Source organism: Populus nigra, chromosome 17 (genome assembly GCF_951802175.1).
Source record: "Populus nigra chromosome 17, ddPopNigr1.1, whole genome shotgun sequence".
In the NCBI taxonomy this organism is placed as follows: Eukaryota; Viridiplantae; Streptophyta; class Magnoliopsida; order Malpighiales; family Salicaceae; genus Populus; species Populus nigra.
Genome location: NC_084868.1, coordinates 3,866,659 through 3,891,108, shown reverse-complemented (window position 1 = coordinate 3,891,108; position 24,450 = coordinate 3,866,659). Strand labels below are relative to the sequence as shown.

Below are 24,450 nucleotides of genomic sequence, written 5' to 3'. Positions count from 1 at the left end.
ACTATGTTGGTGTTAATGACATAAATTTCTGCTTGTGTTTGATGAAATTGTAGAATAATATGTTAAGATGATGTTATGTGTAGAGTTATGTTGTTTGTAGTGAATTAGTTCGCTGCCAAATTGTGTGGTATGTAGAGAATTAGTTTCGCTGTTGATTTGTGTTATCTGCAACGAAGGAAATTTTGTTGCCGAATTGTGTTGCCTAAAACAAATTAGTTTTAATATCAAGGGTGTTGTCTGCAGTGAATTAGTTTCGCTGCCAATTTTGTAACGACTCGACTTTTTCAAGGCCAAAATTGATGAATTTTTTTTATCGTCTGGTTTCTGAATGTTTTTCACCATATCATTCTTTAGATTTATCATTGCATTTTGTTCATTAACAAGGCACAATCTATGTAGGATAACGTAAATCAACATTCTCATAAAACAGATTCTCAATACACGTGTCCATAATATTATATTTCCATACTCATAGGTTTACATTACATCATGTTGACATGCTCATAAATTAACATTCTTGTTCTAGTCTTGTTAACATCACGAGATCATACAAGAGTGTCGAATAACAAGTTACACAACTAGTATTGTTATTATCCTAACCTCATGTAATTTCATAACATGACATCCTCATTAGATGAATACCTCATATGTATATTTATACACATCATATCAACTTGTTCGCACATTCACCTCCTTGTCCTATTTCAATTTTTCATTACTAATCTTTACAAAAGGGGTTGGACAACTAATTTAGTGATTAACATGTCCGTTCAAATAGAACTCATATCACTCATAACATGCGAATATATAGTTCTTTTCAAAATATGTGAGTTGCGAAACGGATTTCCCTACGCACCATGTTGGTATGATGTCCCTGTTATAGCACAAGATAATTTCAAGCATTATAGGCAATTTAAGGAAGCATAATAAAACAATATTAACGTTACATTTCATTCATGGACCAAACGAGCATAATTCTATCATTTCTCTTTACTTCTGTAAATACCACCGTTGATAATTCATCAATTACCAAGGCTAATCACAATACTCAAACCCAATCAATCATCTCGAATACCATTAACCAAACTAGCGTTATTCTCTGTTTAAAGCATAATAATCATAGTTCTTTCAAATACTTAGTATACAAAACATAGTGTACATGAATGCATCAATTCTTGAAACTAACTCATAAATCTCAAATCTGGCTATCCTCTTAGGATACCATTAGCCGAAGCCAATCATTTATTCATCTCGATCATCCACTTAGGATGTTATTAGCTGAAGCTAATCATTTATTCATCTTGGTCATCCACTTAGGATGTCATTAACCGAAGCTAATCATTTACTCATCTCGACCACCCACTTAGGATGTTATTAGCCGAAGCTAATCAATCATTTATCCCGGTCATCTATTCGGATGCCATTAGCCGAAACTAATCAATCATTTATCCCGTTCATCCATTCGGATGCTATTAGCTGAAGATAATCAATCATTTATCACAGTCATCCAATCGGATGCCATTAGCTGAAGTTAATCATTAACCAATCAAACATTCTAGAGGCGGTTTATGAAATCACTATAACATGGTAATATCCTTTGAATTGCCCATTCAAATGATTCATAACGACTTGACATTCACTGCAATATAATAGCAAACCCTTCGTGATACTCGTACAGACGTTTCATAATAGTTTAACATTCAGAAAACAAGATAACAGATCATTTATAATACACAATCAAACATTCCATAACAGTTTAGCATTCAGTAACACAACAATACACCATTCATATTACTCATCCAACCATTCATGACAACTAATGTTCAATACAATACAAAAATAGATCCCTCGTAATACTCATACAACCATTTGTGATAATTAAAATTTAGTATAATACAATGGTATATCTTTTGTAACGAATCACAGATTCGGTGCATAACACATAATTTCAGCAACGAATCACAGATTCGCTGCATAACACACTTTCAACAGCGAACATGGATTTGCTGTAGACAATGCAAATTTAGCAGCGAATGTTGATTCGCTATAGACAACATGATTTGGCAATGAAAATTGATTCGTTGTAGGCAACACCATTCGGCAGCAAAACCTTATTCGCTGTAGACAACACAATTCAACAGGAAAAATTCCATCACTGCAGACCATTTAATTCAGCAGCGAAACTAATTCGTTGCATTCAACACAATTCGACAATGAAACTGGTTCACTGCAGGCAACACAAATCAATGGCGAATGCTAATTCACTGCAAACAACTCAATTTCAGCAGCGAATCACACATTCGCTGCAGAACACACTTTTAGCAGCGAATGCTAATTCGCTGCAGCAAACACACTTTTGTGCAACGAATGTTAATTCGTTGTAGACAACTCAATTTCAGTATTGAATCATAAATTCATTGCAGATAATATGATTTTGGCAGCGAAACACAGATTCGCTGCAGACAACACCCTTTCAACAACGAACTTTGATTCGTTGCAACCTACACATTTTTGGCAATGAATCTTCATTTGCTGCAGACAATTCAACATGAACACATGAATTTCAATTCCAGCATTAAATTTGTTCATAGAACCCAGTTGAATCACACAATTTCAAGCATGAACACATGCATTTCAGTTCCAGCATTACATTTGTTCATACAACCTAGTACAATCACACAATTTCAAGCATGAACACATGCATTTCATCACACAATATGTTCTGTTCAGCCCCCCCACTATGGCCGGTCATCTTTCCAAGTTCATGAATTTAAAATTTGTTCATTTCCTTTCTTAAGTATTCTAAAATTTCACCCCCATTCAATCCCATTTTCGTCCCTCTTCTTAGTCTAGTTTTTCCTTAATAGCTAGTGCAAGAATCCTAGGCTATTTACTTGGGGTTTCCTTCTCCCTTTTGGTCCTAAGCTCATAACAACAAGAGAAGAAAGGTTCTAGTTCATACCTTATGATTTTAAGTGGTTTTAGGAAAGGATTTAATGGTTTTTTTTTCCTCTTTTTTTGTTCAGTTTTCCTCCCATTTCTTCTTCTGTTCAGCTTTCTATCACAGCCCCTCTCCCTACATTATGAAATATATTATTTTTTAATTAATTACAATTTCAATCACAGTTTTAACCAAACATATATTTTAATTTAACAGATAACAACTAAAAATATTATTTTTAAATTTATTTTTTTAAAACCACTACCATAAAAAGCTATCGCCCCCCTCAAAAAAATATTTTTTAATTATTTTTTATTTAATTGCAATATCAATTGCAGTTTTAACCAAAGTTATATTTTAATTTAACTGATAACAACTAAAAATATTATTTTTAAATTTATTTTTACACACACATACACACACACACACACACACACACACAACCTTTGACTTCTAAGCTCTCTAATATTTATGCGTGTATATCATTAGCCATTGGGGGCCTGAAAATCCATTTATTTTAAAATAAATTTCACCCCCATCCTACCCTCTAGCTCTCCCTTTGCTTGCACATGTAGTGAAGTGAACATGCAATTGGGTTGTGAGTTTTTCTCTAGATAGAGGGAAGGGTCTGCTGCAACTATTAGGGTTGGTTTTGGGAAGAGAAGGGTCACCTTCTCTCTTCTTCTCAACTCTCTACACATTCTTCACTCAAGAGGGTTTGCATGTAGGTGGTCTGGTCGGTTTTTCTTGGGGGGGAGAGAGGTTCAGTTGCAACTGTTTCAAGGGGAGAGGAAGAGTCACCGTTTCTCTCTCCTTATATTTATAGCCCTTATAAGTGTGCTGGGGTGTTTGGGCACTTGACCAACACTGTACTTACCCCTCTTTAGGGTTATCTTAGGCTGGTTTCTATTCCCATACTCCCCTAGGATAAGCTAGTCCAACATAAATTTTTGTTAGGCTTTACAGTGTCGTCGTCGAATCAGAAATTGATAGTCAAATTGTGTCGTTGACAATTCAGAAATCAGCAGCCAATAACTGTGGCACTGTCGATTAAAAAATCGACAGCCAAAAACTTTGGCGCTGCCGATTCAGACATTGACATCCAAAAACTTTGTTGCTGTTGACTCAAAAATCGACATCCAATAATTGCGTCGCTGCCGATTCAAAAATTGACAACCAAAAGCTTTGCCGATGCCGATTTAGAAAACAACAGCTAAAAAAACTTTGTCGCTGTTGATTCAGAAATTGGCAGTGACAATGGAGTCATTTTCGGCTTTAATTTACTTGTTTTTGTGTTTACAGATTTGGAGTGTTTGCAGAGAATTAGTTTCCTTGTCGATTTGTGTTGCCTATAGTGAACCAGTTTCGCTGTCGAATTGTGTTGAATGCAGCAAATTAGTTTTGCTGCTGAATTAAGTGGTCTGCAGCGAATTAGATTCGCTGTTGATTTGTGTTATCTACAGTGATGGAATTTTTGTTGTCGAATTATGTTGTTTGTAGCGAATTAGGTTTTGCTACCAAATGGTGTTGCTTACAACGAATCAGTTTTCATTGCCAAATCATGTTGTCTACAATGAATCAGCATTCGTTGCCGAAATTACATTTTCTACAATGAATTTGTGCTTGCTGCTGAAATTATGTGTCTATAGTGAATCAGTGTTCGCTACTGAAATGTGTGTTCTGCTGTGAATATATGATTCACTGTCGAAATTAAGTTGTCTAAAACGAATCAGCGTTTGCTTCCAAAAGTGTGTGTTATGGTGCGAATATCTGATTCGCTGTCGAAATTAAGTTGTCTACAACAAATTAGCATTTGCTACTGAAAGTGTGTGTTCTGCTGCGAATTTGTGATTCGCTTTCAAAATTAAGTTGTCTGCAGCGGATTAGCTTTCGATGCTAAAATTGAGTTGTCTGCAACGAATTAGCATTCATTGCTAAAATTAAGTTGTTTGCCATGAATTAGCATTCGATACCGAAAGTGTGTTGTCTACAACGAATCAACATTTGTTGATGAAGTTATGTTGTCTGCAGCGAATCAGCATTCACTACTGAAAGTGTGTTGTCTATAGGGAATTTGTGATTCATTGCCAAAATTGAGTTGTCTGCGATGAATTAGCATTCACTATCGAAATTGTATTGGCTGCAGCAAATCAGCGTCCGCTGCTGAAAGTGTGTTGTCTTTAGCGAATTTGTGATTTGCAGCCAAAACTGAATTTTCTGTATTGAATCGGCGTTCGCTGCCAAATTGAGTTGTTTGCTATGAATTAGCACTTGCTGCCAAGAGTATGTTGGCTGCAATGAATTAGCATTTGCAGCCGAAAGTGTATTGACTATAGAGAAATTGTGATTTGCTGTCGAAATTGAGTTGCCTACTGCGAATTAGCATTCATTGTTGAAAGTGTGTTGGCTTCAGTGAAGTAGCATTCACTGCCGAAATTGAAATGCCTACAGCGAAACAATTTTCGCTGTCGAATTTTGTGGCTTGTAGCAAATCAATTTCGCTGTCAAATTGTGTGACTAGCAGCGAACCAGTTTTCGTTGTCGATTTTCTATAATAGACTTCCCGATCAGAAATGACTTAAATGCTTGCAACAATTTCATTATATGATAGTGTAAGATGTGGGACATTTGAATGTGAACATATGGATTCTTGAAATAAGTATGGTGATGATTGTGATTTAAGGATGCGAAAATACTGATTTGTGGCATTGATGTCTTAGGTGGTGCGGCTGGGATCGGACCATTATCAGGACAAGGATAAACCATAGATGGAATAGGTAGGTGGTTCCCACCTTTTTCTCATATGATGTTTGTGTTTTGAAATGATTTACTTATAATGATATATTATTAAATCCTTGATAAATGATGAAACGACAATGAAGTGTTTGATTGAATTCTGAATGATTGTCGAAATGACTATGAAATGTCGATCGAGTTCTTGATGAATGTTGAAACAATGAAAAAAATGTTAATGTTCTGAAATGACCTGTTCAAGGTGGATATATTTTCGTGTGGCGATGAATATTAAACCGACTATGACATGTTGATTGGACTATTATGAATTTGGGTTGCTGATGAATGATTGTTTGAGTATTACGAAGGATCTACTATTGTAGTTTATTGAAAGTAATTGTGACGAATAGTTATATGAGTATTACGAAGAATCTACTGTTGTATTTTTATGGAATGTAATTGTGACGAATGATTGTATGAGTATTATGAAGGCTCTACCATTGTATTTTATTGAATATAATTGTGATGAATTTTTGTATGGGTATGACGAGGGATATATTGTTTTATTGTATTAAACATTAACCGTCATGAGTGGTTGGATGAAAAATATAAAGGGTTTATTGTTGTGTTATACTGAATGCTAAACTGTTATGGAATGTTTGTTGGTGTATTACAAAAGGATATAATATCTTGTTATAGTGATTACATAAACTGCCTCTGAAATGTTTGATGAGTTAATGATTAACTTCGGCTATTGATATCCTAAGTGGATGATCAGGATTGAAAAATGATTAACTTCGGCTAATGGCATCCTAATTAGATGACCAGGACTGACAAATGATTAGTTTCGGCTAATGACATCCTAAGTGGATGACCGGGTTTGATAAATAAATAGCTTCGGCTCATGGCATCCTAAGTAGATGACCTGGATGAACAAATGATTAGCTTCGGCTAATGACATCATAAGTGGATTGCCGGATTTGAGAGTTATAAGTTAGTTTCAAGAGTTGATGCGTTCGTGGGTACTATGTTTTGTATATACCAAGTATATCAAAGAATTACGATTGTTATGCTTTAAACAAAGAATAAAATTAGTTCGGTTAACGATTTTCGAGATGGATGACCAGGTTTGAGTATTGTAATTAGCCTCAGTAATTGACGAATCATTAAGGGTGGTATTTACATAAGTAAGGAGAAATGAAAGAATTATGCTTTTTTGGTTCATAAGTGAAATGTAACATTAAATTGCTTTATTAAGTTTTTTTTCTAAATTGCCTATAATGCCTGAAATTGCCTTGTGTTGTAACAGGGACATCATACCAACATGGTGCGTATGGAAATCCATTTCATGCCTCACTCATTTGAAAAGAATTATATATTCGCATGTTATGGGTAATATGAGTTCTGTATGAACAGACATATAAATCGCTCAATTATTTATCCAACCCCTTTTGTAAAGACTTGTAATGACAAAATGAAATGGAACACGGATGTGAATGTGCGATCATGTAGATATGATGTGTATGCATATACATATGTGGTATTCTTCTTATGAGAATGTCATGTTGTGAAATTACATAAGGTCAGGATAACAAAAGTACTAGTTGTGTAACTTGTTGTTCGGCACTCTCGTATGAACTTGTGATGATAACGAGACTAGAACAGGAATGTAAATTTATATGATATAATGTAAACCTACGAGTATGAAAATGAAATATTATAGGCATATGTATTGAGAATATGTTTTATGAAAATGTTAATTTACATTATCCTATGTGGATTGTGCCTTGTTAATGAATGAAATGCAATTATAAATTTGCAGAATGATATGGTGAAAAATTCTAGAACCAGACGGAAAAAAAAATTCCATTGATTTTGGCTCTGAAAAAGCCAGGTCATTACATGGATACTTGAAACCCGATGAATATTGTATGAATATAACAAAACCCAACATGTAGATACCCATTGCCATCCCTATTCACATCTTTAACTAATTGGTAATTGATCTAGTCATATTCTACATAAGTAAACTCAATTCTTCCATGTCCTTATAAAGTATGCTAGCTTGAATGTTTAGTTCAAGCATGTTTAGTTTCGATTGATAAGTGAATTTAATGTTATATTATTATCTAGGATAAAAAATATTAGAATAAACCATATGAAAGTAATTTTTTAAAGAAATATTTTGATAATTTAAATTTGAATACATAATTGATTAGAAAAAAATAAATCTCAATTTGAAAAAACTAATTTGGAAAAACCCTTACTATTTAGTTAAAAAATAAAAAAATTATTATAAGCATGTAATATGTGATATGAAAATTAATGCGTGAGTATGAGTACTAAATTCTACAAGTTATCTTCTCTAATTTAATCGAAGTTCAATTTTTTATTTGATGTTTTGGTGATCGTCATGGCGTAGACAACATGCATCTATTTGTGTTAGAAATACAAGAACGACAACTTCATGCTAAAACTACTCATAGGTAGGCTCGCTTGAAATTATATATATATCATTTTTATGCATCGAAGGAAGTGATTTATGGCTATTAGTAGGGGTGTTCAAAAAAACCGACCAACCGATTAAACCGAAAAAACCGAGAAAAAATTAACCGAAAATACCGAACCGATAGAAAAAACCGAATAAACCGATTAAAAAATACTCAAAACCACTCGGTCCGGTTCGGTTTCGGTTTCAAAAAACTTAAGCCGATTGAACCGGACCGAACCGGACCGGTTCAATTGAATCTGAAAAACTTAAAAAACAAGGTATAAAAGCAAACATCCCTAACCCTAATTCATTTCATCACTTTCCAGCCGCCTCCCTCTCCTCTCTTCTCCTCTCTTCTCCTCTCTCTCATTTTCTCTCCTGTTAACCTAACATTAAATCCTCTTTTTGAAAGTTTTACACCAGAGCTTCTCACCTCCTCCTACCATCACTCTCTGGTCTTCCATATGGTAGCGTCATCCAAAACCTTCACTTTACTCTTATCATTAACCACAGACAACAACCCACACATCAAGAACCGGTTTCAGTTTTTCAGGCCCGATCTAGATCGTCTTCCATATAGCAGTGTCGTCCACAACCTTCACTTTTCTCCAATCAACAACCACCGACAACAACCAACACATCAAGAACCGGTTTCAGTTTTTCAAGCTTCATCTAGATCTTTTCATCTGAATGGAGTCCTATTTTATTGAGTGGAAAGTAATAGAAATTTGTGTTTGTGAACTTTATCTAGTGTTGGAAGAGCAGGGATTGCACCTTTTTTGGTGGTTATAATGGCTCCACATGCATTTGCAGATCTAAGCATCTATTTGATCTTTGATTCATTGTGAAATGAAGGAATTACAAGGCTTTGGTATAACAACAGCTGTAAAAGAAAAAGCCTATTTAATTGGTTTCCGGTTTTTCCTGCTTTTAATAGTAAAAAACCGACCCGAACCGCACAAAATTAGTTCGGTCTGAACCGGTTCTCGGTTCGGTTCGGGTCATATTGATAAGGAATATTATTTTCCGGTTCGGTTGAATTTTTAAGTTCAAACCGAACCGGACCGGACCGGACCGTGAACACCCCTAGCTATTAGTGATCCCTATGTATTATTTTGTCATAATTAAAGTACATTGCCCTGATCAGGTAATGTGTAACATCCCATATCAAGAAAAAAATGTTTAGAGTCAGGGCATATTAAATTAGTTGGTACATAACCTTAGGTCAGGCCTTACATAATGTGTTAGTTTGGATTTCATCAATACATACCTGATGATTTTGACACACTTGATGACCTAAATGATGTTATTCATTGAGGTAAAGGAAAAGATTATTAGTCAATGGTTCATGCACAATTTGTCAATTTGAGGCATGTAAAGATATCGTATATTTACAAAGTTGTATCTGGCTATTGAGTTACATCTTTACATGTCTTAGTAAATGAACATAATAAGGTGATTCATAACACCTTCATAGAAATGTGTTACGAGACATCCACATGACACTCTGTATCAGCCAACACGTAATCTAGATAATTATGAGCCTCGTGCATCAAGATGTAATATATTGGTATGTATGAATTAGTTTTTTTAACATGTAATAAAATTCTTATTTATATCTTAAAAATAATAATATAATCTTCTCTAATATATTATGTGAATTTTTTAATACGCGAGGGTCGGAGAGCTATGGTCGCAATTTGTTATGCTACCAACGATATCATGTGTGGTGCTTTCAATACTTGCTTCTCATCGTGTTGTTATTCACTTGAAGAGTTTGGGGAGGCTCAGCATTTGGATAATGCAATAAAAGAGGATGATCGTGTTTATCATGCACGACAATAACATGCTCGTGCTTCTAATGGTGCATGCCTATCAACAGGTTAATTTGTTAGATGTTTAACGATGTAATTTAATTAATTTGTAATTGAATTGATATTTTTTTATTATAATGAATTATTTTGATGTTAAGATTAATTTTTTTTATTTATAAATTTATCTATTATGAAAATTAAGTGATTTTGTTGGTTGTTGGCTATTATTATTGTTTTTGTGATTATGTGAAATGTTGGCTTGAACTATTGTTGTTGTTTTTGTGACTATGTAAAATTGTGTTTTTGCTTGGCACGGAGCTGAAATGGTTGAGATCGAGAGCAGTTGGTATTTTAATAGGTTACGCATATAGTAAATGCACTACTTATAAGTTTGTGCATTTAATATATGGCACATGTAGTATATGCAAAACCATTGTTTGTGTACTAAAAATGTAAATTATTTTTCCGGGAAATTATTTTTTTTTCCACAGTGGTAATGTGGAAAAAAACTCAAGTTTACGGGGGCCATATCTTTCCAAAGGTTCGTTAAAGTTATGGTTGTGAACAAGATTTTCTAAGCTGAGGACAGATCCTACAGCCACATTTTGGTATTAATGAAATCTGAATATGATGTGGAATCTAGGGTCTCGGAAGACCCACATTTTTCTGTCATTTCCTTTTTGCCCATACATATTCAATCAATTGGGGTTAATTTGGAGCGCTGTGTTCTTGGCAACTTGTTGCTAGTTTTTTGAGGGAAGAATAAAGAAGGAAAAAAACAAAACACAAGTCAGCCAATGTTCAAAGCATAACATATACTGATTCTGCATACATTATTTAGATTAGATACATTCCACCTGCTAGCTTTTATTCATTGGAAGGAGAAGTAAAGCTACGTAGTTGCTAGTTACAGAAGTAGCTACCAGCTTTTAAGTACTTTTAAGTTCATGGTCGCTAGCTATGGTCTTCAATTCTGATGTGCTATCCCATCATGGAAGTGTATAACCTACAAGAACAGCAATGTTTACCTTACGATGAGTGAGTAACGAGTGGATGCTTATAACTTAAAGAGGCAAGAAAATAACGAAGAAATCAAATGTTTACATCTAGGAATGAGCTGACTAACCTCCACACTTGTATCCCACTGGACGGTTGGCAATGTTGCAACGTTTGGGGATGGTAATGGCAGTTTCAATCTTGACTCCAGATGCCTTAGCAGTGTCTGAAAGCATTACAGCACAAAGACAACTTGGTTTCTGGCCCATTCTCTTCACCTGAAGGCAGCAACTGTCTGACACAGCAGCTTTCTCATCTTGTGCTGCTTCTGCACAAGGAGCCAGCTTCATTGCTTCATTGTCTGGGGAAGATTTTCCACATTCCCCCGCAGCCTCAACCCCTCCAGCAACACTCAAAAGCACAAGCAATCCCAGAAGACCGATGAATTTAAGAGGAGCCTCCATATTTCTGGATCTCAACTATATATATGAACAAATTGATTTTCTAGCTGTATGGGAATGCAATGCTCCTACTCCTATGGACAGCTTTTATACTGCAAGATGAACCTCAACTCGATGCCCAGTCCACTAATCAAAATGGGGCTAGCACTACAACAAGAGACTAATTGATATTATTGCAGCACTTGGCTTTAGAAAATTAGTGTTGTAAATTATAGTTCTTTCCAGTCCAATCAAAGGTTGGTGATTTGGGTGCCATATCATCCCATTCCATTGCATATATCCAGATGTTACCATTTTAATGCAGCGCAAAACCTTCAAAGCTCATTATCCAGCCATCTCAGTGGGTCTCTAGAAGGCTAGAACTCCAATATTACCACCACCACAAAGCTCCCCTTTGAGCCAACTACCGCAACACAGACATGCCATTATGTTGGCCAATATATTAATGGCCATTACCTTTCGCAACACCGCGTTCCTTCCACCCAAAAGCATGCGCCAAGAATCAAGAAAACTTAAAAAAAATTAAAATTAAAACTGACGCCGTTGCTGGGGGACGAACCAGGGTCACCTGCCTGGAAGGCCGAAATACTCACCAATGCACATGAAGATTAATAAGACATAACTATTTTCGACCTAATAAATACCTTAAAGGATGTTTTGTACGAGGATATTAGAGCTTACTTAGGAAAAATATCTTGAGATGCCAAAGATTCTTGTATTGTTGAGAATTCTTGAATTATTTAAAATATCAGATGTCATTGAACATTAGATTATTCATGAAGCTTGGAATGTGAGTCTTCTAAAAATAGGGAATTTTAGATGGTAAGGCATTCATTATTATTATTATTATTATTATTATTATTATTATTATTATTATTTACTTAAGTACCCCTTAATTTTTTACATTAAATTGATTGTTTATTGATCCGACATATAATCATGCATTGATTTTTCGAATAATTATTTCGAATAATTATCAATCTTCTGATTGATTATGCTATCGGTTCTTCATTTCATCATCTCGACAAGGAGAAATTACATCTGAGAATTTAATTCTATACTGATGCAAGTAATAGCTTCTCAAAATCAAACAAAATATGGGTGTTCCAAGATTTCAAAATTTTAAAATTAAAGGTATATCTATCCCAAGAAACACCATTTAAGAAGAAAATAAAATAAGAAGAAATTAAAAGAAAGAAGATAAATAAAGGTATAAATAAAGTTGTAAGCAAAGGTAAATTGAGAAAAAAAAAAGAAATACAAATTGAAAAAATAAATTTCAACTACCGAATAACCTGTTTATATCGATATAATGTTTGAATTCAATCTAAATATTTAATTTTAATCTTATAATATTATACAAATAACCTATATCAACAACAACTATTTTCCATAAAACCGACAGAATACTCCATCAATATTTAAACACTAATTCTATTAAAAAAAAACATTTACTAATTGGTTGTTGAAAAAACTTATCATCTATCATTTCTATTATGTCGATCATTCTGTCGGTAATATAATTACCGATGGAGTTACAGATGAAAAAAGCGTGTCAAAAAAATTTATCGACATCATTTCATCAGTAATTTCATCAGTGAGTATGACATATCACCGATAGAAAAGACTATTTGTAATTTTATTGGTGATTGAATTCATATTACCGATAGAATTAACTCGCCAGTGATTTAAATATTTTTAATGGAAATTCTAGTAATGTTTTCCAACTCTCTAAAACTTTCTGATGGGCTTATTTTGTCTGTCATTCCATATATGATTAACATTCAATCAGTAATTTCATCAATATTGTATTTCATATTTTATTAAAAGATAAACTAAACAAAATAGAAAAAAAAATTAAAATAAACAAAACATAAAAAAAAATTAAAAGAAAAGAAACTAAAATAAAAAAAACAAAATATTTATTATTAATTTTTAAAAATATCAACTTTAATACAACTTATCTAGAAGATAAGAGCTAAATGAGGAGGAGGAGGAGGAGGAGGAGCCGGATTTTTAGTCGAGACCTAGTGGACGATGAGGTAGACAACATGTACCACCAAGATTTGACAACAACTCCTTGTATAATCGCTTAAGTTCACTCATCTCAGACCTAAAGCTGGGCCATCTCAATGCTAAGTTAGGTTGTCTGAGTTTCAACTTATTCTCACATAATTGATTGTATGGCCGAAGATTGAGAGCTTGAACCCAATGACGAGGAACCAATAGTTGATATACTACATCTTATACGCATATCCTCAACCATAGTATTTGAGATACGGTAAATCTGATTTTTATAAGCTCCACTGAATGATCGAACCACAAATTCGGATCAATTCACGGATGGGTCAAATGATCGTCCCTGTATTTTTCCTGTAATTGTGTGTTATATGTTTCATAAAAAAAATAATTAGTAAATTTTTTTAAAAAATAATAATAACTTAAGAAAAAATTTATTGAAATCCAACTCACCAAGAACTTTTAAGCTTGGCTATCTATAAGCTACTGCACATTTTTTGACGGTCCTCATTTCACATATGAGTTTCTACAAAAAGCTCCATTGATTTGGATTGTGTCTAAGAATCGTAAACTAAAAAATGAAGTTATTGTTAGTTATACATTTTCATATACTTTTTTTAAAAAATATGTATGTGATAAAACATAATCTTACTATCCGCTTCGCATGTGAAACGAATAAAATGGATCCATTAGTGTGTATGGTAATTCAATCATGAATCTCCATGTTTTGGTTCTTTGCACTAGACTGCAACTGCTATACAAAATTTTCAAACATCACGTGCTAGATATAAGCTTCTTAGATAAGCTCTAAGATGTGCAGAGGTCTAAAATCCCTTCCCACAACCATGTCTTCCTAGCTTGAAAGACCTAAATGGATTGAATATGTCTATACAATTCGTGGTTCCATTGAATACTAAGGATTCACCCTATTAAACTGCTTCCAAGCTTCAACATCAAAAAGGTACGCCATTACTCCATCCAATGTATTAAGTGAATGGTGCCATGTCTATTCGTAGTAGTTTTTGGAGACATGAATAACCTTTGCAGTTTAGGAGTAATTGGAAAATATCAAAGTTTTCTATATGTAACAAAAGTTCTTCTCCTGCCAGTTCTAGGTTTATACCAAGAATGCCCACAAGTTCTATACTCTGTCAAATTTGTATTTTTTTAGATAGTACAGTATGTAAAGTTTGGACACAAGTGTTAATTTTCTAGTATCCTAGACCAAGGAATGTCATACTGCATTTAGTAGTATATAATTTCCCTTTCAACTTATTCCCTCCGAGTAATATGCTTCTTGCATATTCGATAACTCTTTCATAACCAACCTCACTCAGCCTATGATCTAACTTAATGGTGAACACATGTGCAACAACCGATAATTTACAGTGATTTGTACACCCATCCTATAATGGTTCATCGAAATTTTTTGAAAGATCAAAAAAACCTGTTGCATTTGCATTTGGTTCCTCATCCACGATTAAACATCCATCTCCAACTCTCTGATTAATTCCTATTGCATTTATAATCATACTCCTATAACCTTTACTATTATCATCTAGAACTTTATGCACATTGCTAGAACTAGAAGTTGACCCAACCATCCTTTCTACAATAATCTCTTAAGGTACATATAGTTCTCCGTGCGCAAAACAACACAAATATTTTTCCATGAACCTTTTTTGTAGAAAAAGTATTATAACAACATCTGGATCGAAAAACATTCTATTTTTACACCTCTTACATGGACGTCTAATGTTGCCTCTATTAAAAAAAAATTAGATTAGATAGTACATAATTAATAAAAACCCTTAACTCCATTACAATAATCCATCATGCACAACCTTTTGGGTGAAACTCAATACATCTTAGAATGATCATTCATTACTTATATGAAACCTACATGGAATATTGATGAAAAGAAATATTAATTCATAATTTGTAATAAACTTATTCAATCTACTTTTAATAGTACCTTTAAATCATTATCAATTTTCTCCAAATTGACTGAAATTTTCAACTTAACACTAAAATTGATAAAATGTGAAACATATACATTGAATAAGTCACTATTTATTTCATTAAAAAACACCTAAGTGACAAAATTAAACTAAATTTCATCAAATGACAAACAAATACAATTTTTCAAAATTTCAAACAAACACTAACATGTAAAAAATCATATATTCATACAACAAATTTCTATAGAAAAAAGCTATAAAACAAGTAAACACACAAACAAACTACATATACTACATAAAAATACAAAAAAAAAATTAACATTTTGAAAATGGGATACAACAAAAAAAAGGTAGTTTTGCTTATTTGATGTGATGAATATTTAAAAAAAAAAACACAGAATAGGGTTGTTAACAGACTTAGTGTTAGGGTGGCCGAATTTGTGATTATAAAAGCTTAATTTGTGACAAAATACGGGGGTGTTATGTGCTATTTTCTGCAGAATAAAGAAGAAGAAGAAGAAGAAATGGGGGAGGGGAGAGAGGGGTAGTTTGTCATGTTATAAATTAAATATTAAAGACAGATTCACCGATGGATATTAGCAACATGCATATTTTCTCAGTAATTCTATTTGTAATAATGACACGTCATTTTTTTCGTTCCTTCATTTCCAACTGTAATTCCCTTATTATTCATTGAAAGAAAATTTAATCGATGAATACAAATGAAAATAGCGAGGAAATATTCAATCGGTAAATGTCACAGTAATTTATTGACAAGTTTTTTTTCGTCGGTATTTTTGTTTGTATTTGATAATTTTCTGATATTGTACAAAATCCTAATGTAAACTAAACTTCTCATTTGTTGATAATCATGTGAAGTCCTAGTTAAGCTAAATCACTTTGTTAGTTTAATTTGTCATTCCCACTCTGAGTAGACCCTTCTAGTTATTTGTATAAACACAAACTCGTACGGTTGATCATTTTTTCTTGGTTGATCATGAAATTTTTTTAGTATTGTATAAAATTATGACGTAAGCTAAACTTCTCCTTTGTTGATGATCATATGAAGTCCTAATTAAACTAAATAACTTTGTTAGTTTAATTTGGCATTCCTTCTCTAAGTACGAATGAGCCTTCTGGTAATTGGCATGAGCACAAACTCCTATGGTTGATCATTTTTTCTTGGTTGATCATGACTTTTAATCGTCTAGTTTACTATGATATAGTTTTCTTGGTCAATCAGAACTCTCTTTTAATCGTCTAGTTTACTATGATCTAGTTTTCTTGGTCGATCAAAACTCTTTAAGCTTGGTTGGTTTCAATGCTCATGATCGATTTTAACTTTTGTTTTCATATTTAAATATGAATAATTATTGTTTTTATTTGGCTAACATGTAAATGTTTATTTTTTATATAAACAATAATTATTCTTACTGGTATAAACACCAACATATAACCTTGTTTTTCTCAATAATAAAACAAATAGTTTAGATTATGTGTATTTTCTTTAGATAACCAATATGTTTGTTATTTAATTTGTTAGAAGATATGTTATTTGACTTGGTAATAGAATCTTATAAATTAAATTTATTATTGATTTCAACATGTTAGTTTTAAACAAAGATAATACGTGTGTATATATCTTATATATTGTCAAATTAGATACTATTTAAAAGCAAAATAGTAAACCTGCTCATTTGTCTCGTGAATCTTTTCAATGATGAATCAAATATAATTAGAAAAAATTGCTAGGAATTTTTATTTTAAAGATTTAACCAAATACTGAATTGCAATTACAATATACAAGTTGATACATAATGTTTAAAAGGGAAAAAAATAATATTAGACCTTAGGTTGCACTTGTTATATAGGAGGTTAAAAAATTAATGAAGGAGAAATGTTAAGTTCATGTTTGGCGAAGGGGGTGAAGTTTTAAGCGTTTAAAAGGGGTTAAAGGGTGAAGTGTTATAATATTTAGTTTCCTTACTCTTTGCAATTATGTTGTGCTTTTTTAAAAAAATTAATTTTTTTATTTAAATTATTTTTTTAATTTTAAATTTATTTAATGTGCCGATATTAAAAATAAATTTAAAAAATAAATAAATAAATTATTTTATTGCATTTCCAAATAAAAAACACTTTAAAAAATAACTATTACCACAATATCAAACACTATATTATTATTAATTTAAAAATCATGAGAAAGAGTGGTACTCACATTTAATAAATTATATCCATAAATAATATAAAGGATCCCACACCTTAAAGTGGACCCATTAAGAATTAAAAATAGGATTAAAAATGATATAAGATGGAGTACACATATATAAATAAATGTTAAAAACAAAAAAATAATTTAATACCCTCCACGGCTGGGAGATAACACTTGACCCTTCCTTGAGGTTAAATGTTACTCGATCTCAATTATTCTCCTTCTCAAACTATAATGTATTAATAATGCATTAAATTATTTAATACATTATAGTTGAGAAGGAAAATAATTTAAATAGGGGGAAAGGAGGTGAAAGATTACCCTTACAATTTTAACCATACAGAGAATTTAATTCTATTCCAGGACTTATGCTTGGATTTTTGCCGTGTATTTGATCGTTGAGTTCCATGCAATTACTACAAGATTAAGGGATTGGTTTTCTAGTTTGCGGAGTAGAAAGGCTGGAGATTTAAGATTTTTTATTAGCGTGGATCAAATTATGTACCAAACAGAAAAAATATATTATTGAGTATTCTGTCCAACTTTTTAAATAATATTTGAGATTGAGATGGTAGTATAAATTATTTTTTAAAATATTATTTTTTTTTTAAATTAAAATAATATTTCTTTTAATATCGGCAACAATATAAAAAAAAATTAAAATCTTTAAAAGCATGGATGGGCACATTAATTTTGAAGTTCTTCAGTAAAACAACAGCACTTTAAAAGTAAGGTAATTCACAAAGAAAAACATGTAGGGCATTTGGTCTAGTGGTATGATTCTCGCTTAGGGTGCGAGAGGTCCCGAGTTCAATTCTCGGAATGCCCCTGAACCACTCTTTTAAATCAATTAAAATTTGCCTTTTTTTTTTGTGCGTGTTCCGGACCAGTAAATGTGCTGCTCAGTTGGGGCTGGGTCAATGAAGGAAAGTTCAACAACAAACAAGAAGTTCATCACAAGGCTTGAGCAGCATGAATGAAGCACTCAACTCATTATCAATACAGAGATCTCGTTGCTACTAAGATTTAAATAACACCATCTATGGGAAAAAAAAAAGAAGAAGAAGAAGACATGCACAAAAGAGCTAGCAGCAACTGATTTTAACAGATATCAGAAAATCTGTTCTCGGGTGTGCTGATTGTTTCTAATATAGACCCAAAAGATTCAATTCCAATTTGAGAAGCTGGGGTGTTTCGAATCACATTGTCTGTTCCCTCGATTGTAATGCCACCATCCCTGCCTTTTGTATCAATACTGAGATAATCTGTCAAGACCTTTTTCACGCCTAAACCATGCTGAGGAATTTTTCCACTGGTCATGAAGGGTGATCGGTCTCCCTTTACAGGGCTTATTCGTTGCCCAGGTGAAAAGCTTGGTGTGGTGAAAGCTGTTTTATATGGACTGTTTGAGGCTGGGACTGAGTATGGAATTGTTACACTTTTGTGAGCAATCACACTGACTTTAGAGATTGAAGAGAAATGATCCGAATGTTTTGTCAAATCATCCACGTAGAGCAGGTCATCAATTCGTGCCACAATATTAAATGCCAAGCTCTCCAGAACTCTTGAGTAGCTCTCCAAAATGGATTTCCCAACATCCTAAGAAACCAAGTGAACTGATTATGAAATTGATATTAACAGACATTCACGATGATAAAAATGTTTTATTGGGCTAAGAAATCAAAACCTTGTTGTATTGGATTTTGCTCATATCTAAAGTTGTCTGTGGAAGACCAGGGAATCGCTGCTTCAGGCAAAGCAGGAGGCTTTCTGCTCGATCAGCAAGCAAATCCCTCTTGTCTACATCAATCATCAGCTCCTTCATCAATTCCCAGGATGACTTTGAACTGGAGCGATTTGTACTATTGACAGGTTTAGAGTTGGTCTTTTTGCGCCACATGTAGATTGAGGCTTCCACTCGGTTCGCAAGTTCTATAGCTAAATGTTCGGAAGACAAATCTAGGCAATCAAGGAGACATTCTGGATAAAATTGATCCGAAGAGATACATCGATAGATGAGGTCTCCTAAACTGGATTTTCCATTCTGAAACAAAGTTTGGGGTAACAATTTTTAAGAAAAATGTCTTTCTGATGTCAAAAATTGATTCATTGATCTAAGGTGATTATACCTTTGGAAGAGCATCCATATATGATTCAGGGATTTCCATATCAGATATAGTGATGCTGTTGATAGCCATAGCAGCTTTCAATATTTGGTTTGTAGAATCACGTTTGTGCTGCAACTGCTTTCTTGAATTTTCATGGAGGCCTCCAGGAGGCACCCTAGGCACAGGTAGCCACCACTTCTCTTCTTGGCGCTGCAGGGTTCTTCGGAAAGAAGCTGATCCATCAGCATCAGGGGCCAGGATCCCTTGGTCTATGTACCAGAACTCAGTATTGTCAAAACTATCTAAGATATCCTGCATAAGAAATTCACATTCAGAATGAACTCGTGAAAATACTAGCATTTATGAACTAACTAGTGTTGATGAATCTTACAAGAAGCATGTTATCCAATTTGCGCAGAGCTGGAAGATTTATGTAAAGATCCGATCTAGGCCTGCAGGTCATAACCTGGATCACAAGTTCACAGCATTAATAAAAAAACCGAGAGAACAAATACCAGAAATCACTTAACCATTTGAGCTCTAAAGAGAATTCCTCTCTCCAGCCTTTTGCCCCCAATAACAATAAAAAAAATTTGTCACTCGTTCTATTGTCCCAAGGAGCTGTTCACTTTTAAGCATCCATGGGAATGAGATTTTTCCATGTTTGACAATAGGATTCAAATTACAAGTCCATTAATCACCAGGAAAAACAAAATATGGGGTCATTAGAACATTACTGCAATTAATGGTATAGCCTTAATTACTCAAATCTATTCTTTTGAAGTTTGCTTCTATTGGTTATAGTTTCCCAACAAACCATAATGAATTCCATTCTGAACAATTATCAATCTGTTAAACCAACAGTCTAATTCAAAACAGATGCTCAATATTCGAATTTGTCAGATTTGCAAAGACTTGCAGCATTGCACAAAAGAGAAAATTGAAAGAAATTCATGGCTGGCCACATTAACCAGGGTCCGTAACAAATGAAATGGACTAGGAAATGTGTCTATTCAGAAAAATAAAAATACAACCACACACATTCACAGTTATACCTCGAGCTTGCTCCCATCTGGAAATGTCTGCCAAGAAGGCATCAACTCCACAACGTGATCACTCACACAAAGAAACCATTCCATCTCTCTTCGCCACATTGCTTTCTTCTCTGGTGCTAGAGGCTCCAACCTCCATAGTTGCCCGAACAAGGTAGCTGCAAAATTGAGGAGAGAAAGGGCAATAACCATCAAAATAAAAGCCAATGCGTACTGTAAGAAAGTAAACTGATCAATAATACCAAAATAACCACACACACGCTCAAAAAACTTACCACATAGATTAGTAATGGCATTTGATATAGCCAAAGCTGTGCAAACCCCATTTCCACAACCAGACATATCTTCTCCGAGTAGCAACTTTGAAAACCTTTCCTTCATCATCTCAGTCTCTATCACACCGTAAACCATACTCATAACATTAAACACGTTATCACGAACTTCAAAGAGTAAATATAGAAGAGGAAGAAAAAACCAATCAATACCTGAAATTGAAGACCCTTGTTTCTCCAACTTCCTATCATCGAAATGGGATTTTTCTTCATCATCAGTTGCACTATTGGTACTTGTGCAGTCAGATACTTCATCTTTCTGTACAGGCCAACCCAATGTACGAGGAGAAGATGAGTCCTCTTCAGAGCTGCTATGACTATGCTCCCCATGCCCTGTGTTCTCAGAAGTTAAAAATTCAGAACTTGAACTGCTTTCTCTGCCCTTGTCTTCAATCAAATCGCCAAATGTCTGGACTTCACCTTTCTTTTCACCAAAGTTCGTATCTTTCTCTCTGTTACATTCATTACTCTTCTCAATCAAACCCTCCATTTCTCCTTTCTCTTCTTTCTGAACCACCCCAGGTGAATCACAAAAAGCAGAGTTGTTCACTACCATACCATTAAACTGTAGTCTTTTCAAGCAACACCCATTTGAGAACCTAGCTTTGCAATATAAGTTTCTAAGAGATTTTGAGACCCAGAAGCCCAATAGAGAAAACGATTTCAGGTTATTGGAGCTTCTTAGCTTCACTACTACAGGCGCACACAGCTTGAGACGGTAATGACAATGTTGCTCTTCTTGTTGGTGAGCTGTTTCTCTTTCTTTCTGGTGGGTGAAAGCTCTATCCATAAGGTCTTAACCATTTCTTCTTCAGTGGGGCAGAAGTTAGAACATGGAAACAAAAAAACAAAAAAAAAATCTTTGGTTATTGATTTGGAAATGTGAGGGAGCTTCCTATATAAACTATGTGTCCTGTGTGGGGTGAAGCTAGTTATGATTACTGAAACTTGCTCCAACACATGACATGAAAGAGACAGGAAAAGGCTCATCCTTCATGGTGATGATTCCATTATTTTTAACTCAATTTTTTTTGTTTTGAAGAACACAATAAAAAACGCTTCTTGTCTTGGCCTGGCTTTGGCTTGCTTGAACAAGGGTTAAAAATGATAAGTGCATTAATAATTCCGACAGTTGGGTTTGAAAAATATAATAAAGTATGGCCATGGGAGCCGTGCAAGCAACGGATCAGTCAATGATGGTCTCCTAATTTAGGTAATCAAGGACAGGAATATCCTCTCGTTCTTTCAGTTAAAAAATCCGAGCTCGTCATCCTTTCAAGAAAGAGAATATATGTAGCAATATTAATTTAGCTATCGTTAATTTACCATTTGCTGAAGACCACGACTTCAAGAAATGGAACTCGAATATTTTGTAGAAGAAAGCAATACATGTGTATATCTTGGCGATGTTATAATGTTACGTGTGGATTACCACACTGTAAAATGTGAAAATTGTTCGTTAGGCAAAGTCATTGTTTGTTTCCAAATATAGAACTGTCTTATGGCCCAGTGAACACACAGGACTCCTCTAAGCAAGCACAACACAAGATTGAACTATTTAATGCAAATGTAGTTTGCGAATGCTAGTTTTTCTCTGCAAATCTCCATCGTTGGCACCAAAACGAACAAAAACTAAATTTGTGCCCGCTAATGGCAACCACAGCTTCATGGTGTTAAAAAAATCGGATATATTATGCCTTCAAGGCTGATTGCGAGATGTATAGCGCGAATAAAAATTAGAGTTTTTAATTGATAGAAAAAAAGTTTGTAATTCAATAACCCAATCTGAAAAAATAGTCTACAAGATTATTTACATATAAAAAAAACATTTTAATTAGTAAAATCTTAATTAAATTAAAAGTTTTAATCTAAATAAAAAAATTCAATACATAATAAAATTATAAATAATCATGAATAATAACCTATAGGCTATAAAATCTTTTCTCAAAATTCTATTTAGATCTAATGGTCAAATAAAATTATGATAATTTTTATCAAGTTACATATTTAACGCATCTTAGCTTCTTTATGGATTTGACCTTGTTTATACGATTTATAAATATATTCCCAACACGTTTCAAATCAGTTCTCTCTATTAGTGAAAGACTCAACCTTGAGTCATCTCTAAACTCTGGATATAAGGACTTATCATCATAATAAAGATAAATATCATAAACATCAAGGGTTTTGGAAATACCAATATTGTTAATTATTAATTTTTTTGTTATGATGTAAGGACCATATTTATTTTACTACAGCTTTCTATACATCCCCATCAAGAATCTCTGTTTGCTTAGAAATATCATTACCTTATCTCTTTCTTTGAATATCTTAGCATGAAGATATCGATCAATAGTCTCCTTATATTTAGCGTTGGTTTTCAGCAAGTTCTGCCTCACGTCGTCATCTTAGACTGAGCATCTACAATCATCTTCTCACCAACAATGTTATATCTAGCACTTTTCTGAATTGGTACCAAATCTAACATATACCTAGGACATTGCAAATATACATTCTCGAATGATGATTTATTAGTGGCACTATGCTTAACAATATTGTATGTGAATTCTTCTTGTGTAAGGGAACAATCCCACCACTTTTTCTTATCAACACAAATGTTTTGAATCAAGTTTCTAATTGTTCAATTTAGCAACTCTATTTGCCCATCCATCTATGGATGTGTTGTACTACTAAACTGTAATGATGAATCATATATCCTCCACAACATTCACTAAAAATAATTAAAGAACTTACTATCTCAATCAGAAATGATTGTCTTCATCACCTCATGCAAACAAACCGTCTTTCAAAAGAAAATTCAAGCAATTGTAAAAGCATCGTCTTCTTGCAAGAGATAAAACACGCCATCTTTGAGAATCTGTCAAATTTAACAAATAAAAAATTCACTCTCTATTGTGTATGATGTAAAACAAGTATAAAATTCATAGAAAAGTTCTCCTATATATTTTTAGGAATAGACAAAGGTACATATAAACCTATATTATATGCTTACCCTTTGGCAATTTGACAAAAATAGTATTTCTACACAAACTTACCAATATTTTATAAGTAAGACTAATGTTATATTTCAGTGATAACATTAGTAGTCTCCTTTCAATCTAAATGATTAGCCAAACCTTCTCCATCCAAATTCTAAATCACAATCTCTCATAATGAAGAACAATGAATGCAAAGTTGATTACCTCTTATGAAGAATCCATCAAAAATATAAAAGTCACCAACGACAAGTTTTGACTTTAATCCTTCTCTCATAGCTTACAAAAATCATCATCATGCTCATATATCTCTTTTAACACAATTAAATTAGTG

At 33.4% G+C, this 24,450-nt stretch overlaps 2 protein-coding genes and 1 non-coding gene across 3 annotated transcripts; 1 reads left to right on the top strand and 2 right to left on the bottom strand.

Annotated features, from left to right (window-relative positions):
- Window positions 1-10,769: 10,769 nt before the first annotated feature.
- Window positions 10,770-11,508, bottom strand: LOC133676427 (uncharacterized). Its single transcript, XM_062098071.1, has 2 exons — window positions 11,106-11,508; window positions 10,770-10,985 (listed from the first exon to the last, which is right to left on the bottom strand). Exons 1-2 carry the CDS (start codon window positions 11,437-11,439, stop codon window positions 10,969-10,971), a joined length of 351 nt encoding a protein of 116 aa, XP_061954055.1. The 5' UTR covers window positions 11,440-11,508; the 3' UTR covers window positions 10,770-10,968.
- Window positions 11,509-18,385: 6,877 nt separating this feature from the next.
- Window positions 18,386-18,457, top strand: TRNAP-AGG (transfer RNA proline (anticodon AGG)). The gene has a single exon. It is a non-coding gene; the product is annotated as a tRNA-Pro (tRNA).
- A 102-nt stretch (window positions 18,458-18,559) lies between these two features.
- Window positions 18,560-22,193, bottom strand: LOC133676754 (rop guanine nucleotide exchange factor 7-like). The gene is made up of 7 exons (XM_062098488.1): window positions 21,274-22,193; window positions 21,064-21,180; window positions 20,792-20,946; window positions 20,128-20,202; window positions 19,758-20,048; window positions 19,316-19,672; window positions 18,560-19,227 (listed from the first exon to the last, which is right to left on the bottom strand). The coding sequence occupies exons 1-7, from the start codon at window positions 21,908-21,910 to the stop codon at window positions 18,730-18,732; spliced, it is 2,130 nt and encodes a 709-aa protein (XP_061954472.1). The 5' UTR covers window positions 21,911-22,193; the 3' UTR covers window positions 18,560-18,729.
- Window positions 22,194-24,450: the final 2,257 nt, after the last annotated feature.

What these genes read in the sequence shown, in the direction of transcription:
- LOC133676754 (XM_062098488.1), bottom strand. Translation starts at nt 21,910, where the DNA reads ATGGATAGAGCTTTCACCCACCAGAAAGAAAGAGAAACAGCTCACCAA. An exon ending in TGCCATTACTAATCTATGTG is followed by an intron (nt 20,947 to 21,063) that starts GTAAGTTTTTTG and finishes TCAATTTTGCAG; the next exon opens with CTACCTTGTTCGGGCAACTA. An exon ending in AATTGGATAACATGCTTCTT is followed by an intron (nt 20,049 to 20,127) that starts GTAAGATTCATC and finishes TTTCTTATGCAG; the next exon opens with GATATCTTAGATAGTTTTGA.
- LOC133676427 (XM_062098071.1), bottom strand. Translation starts at nt 11,439, where the DNA reads ATGGAGGCTCCTCTTAAATTCATCGGTCTTCTGGGATTGCTTGTGCTT.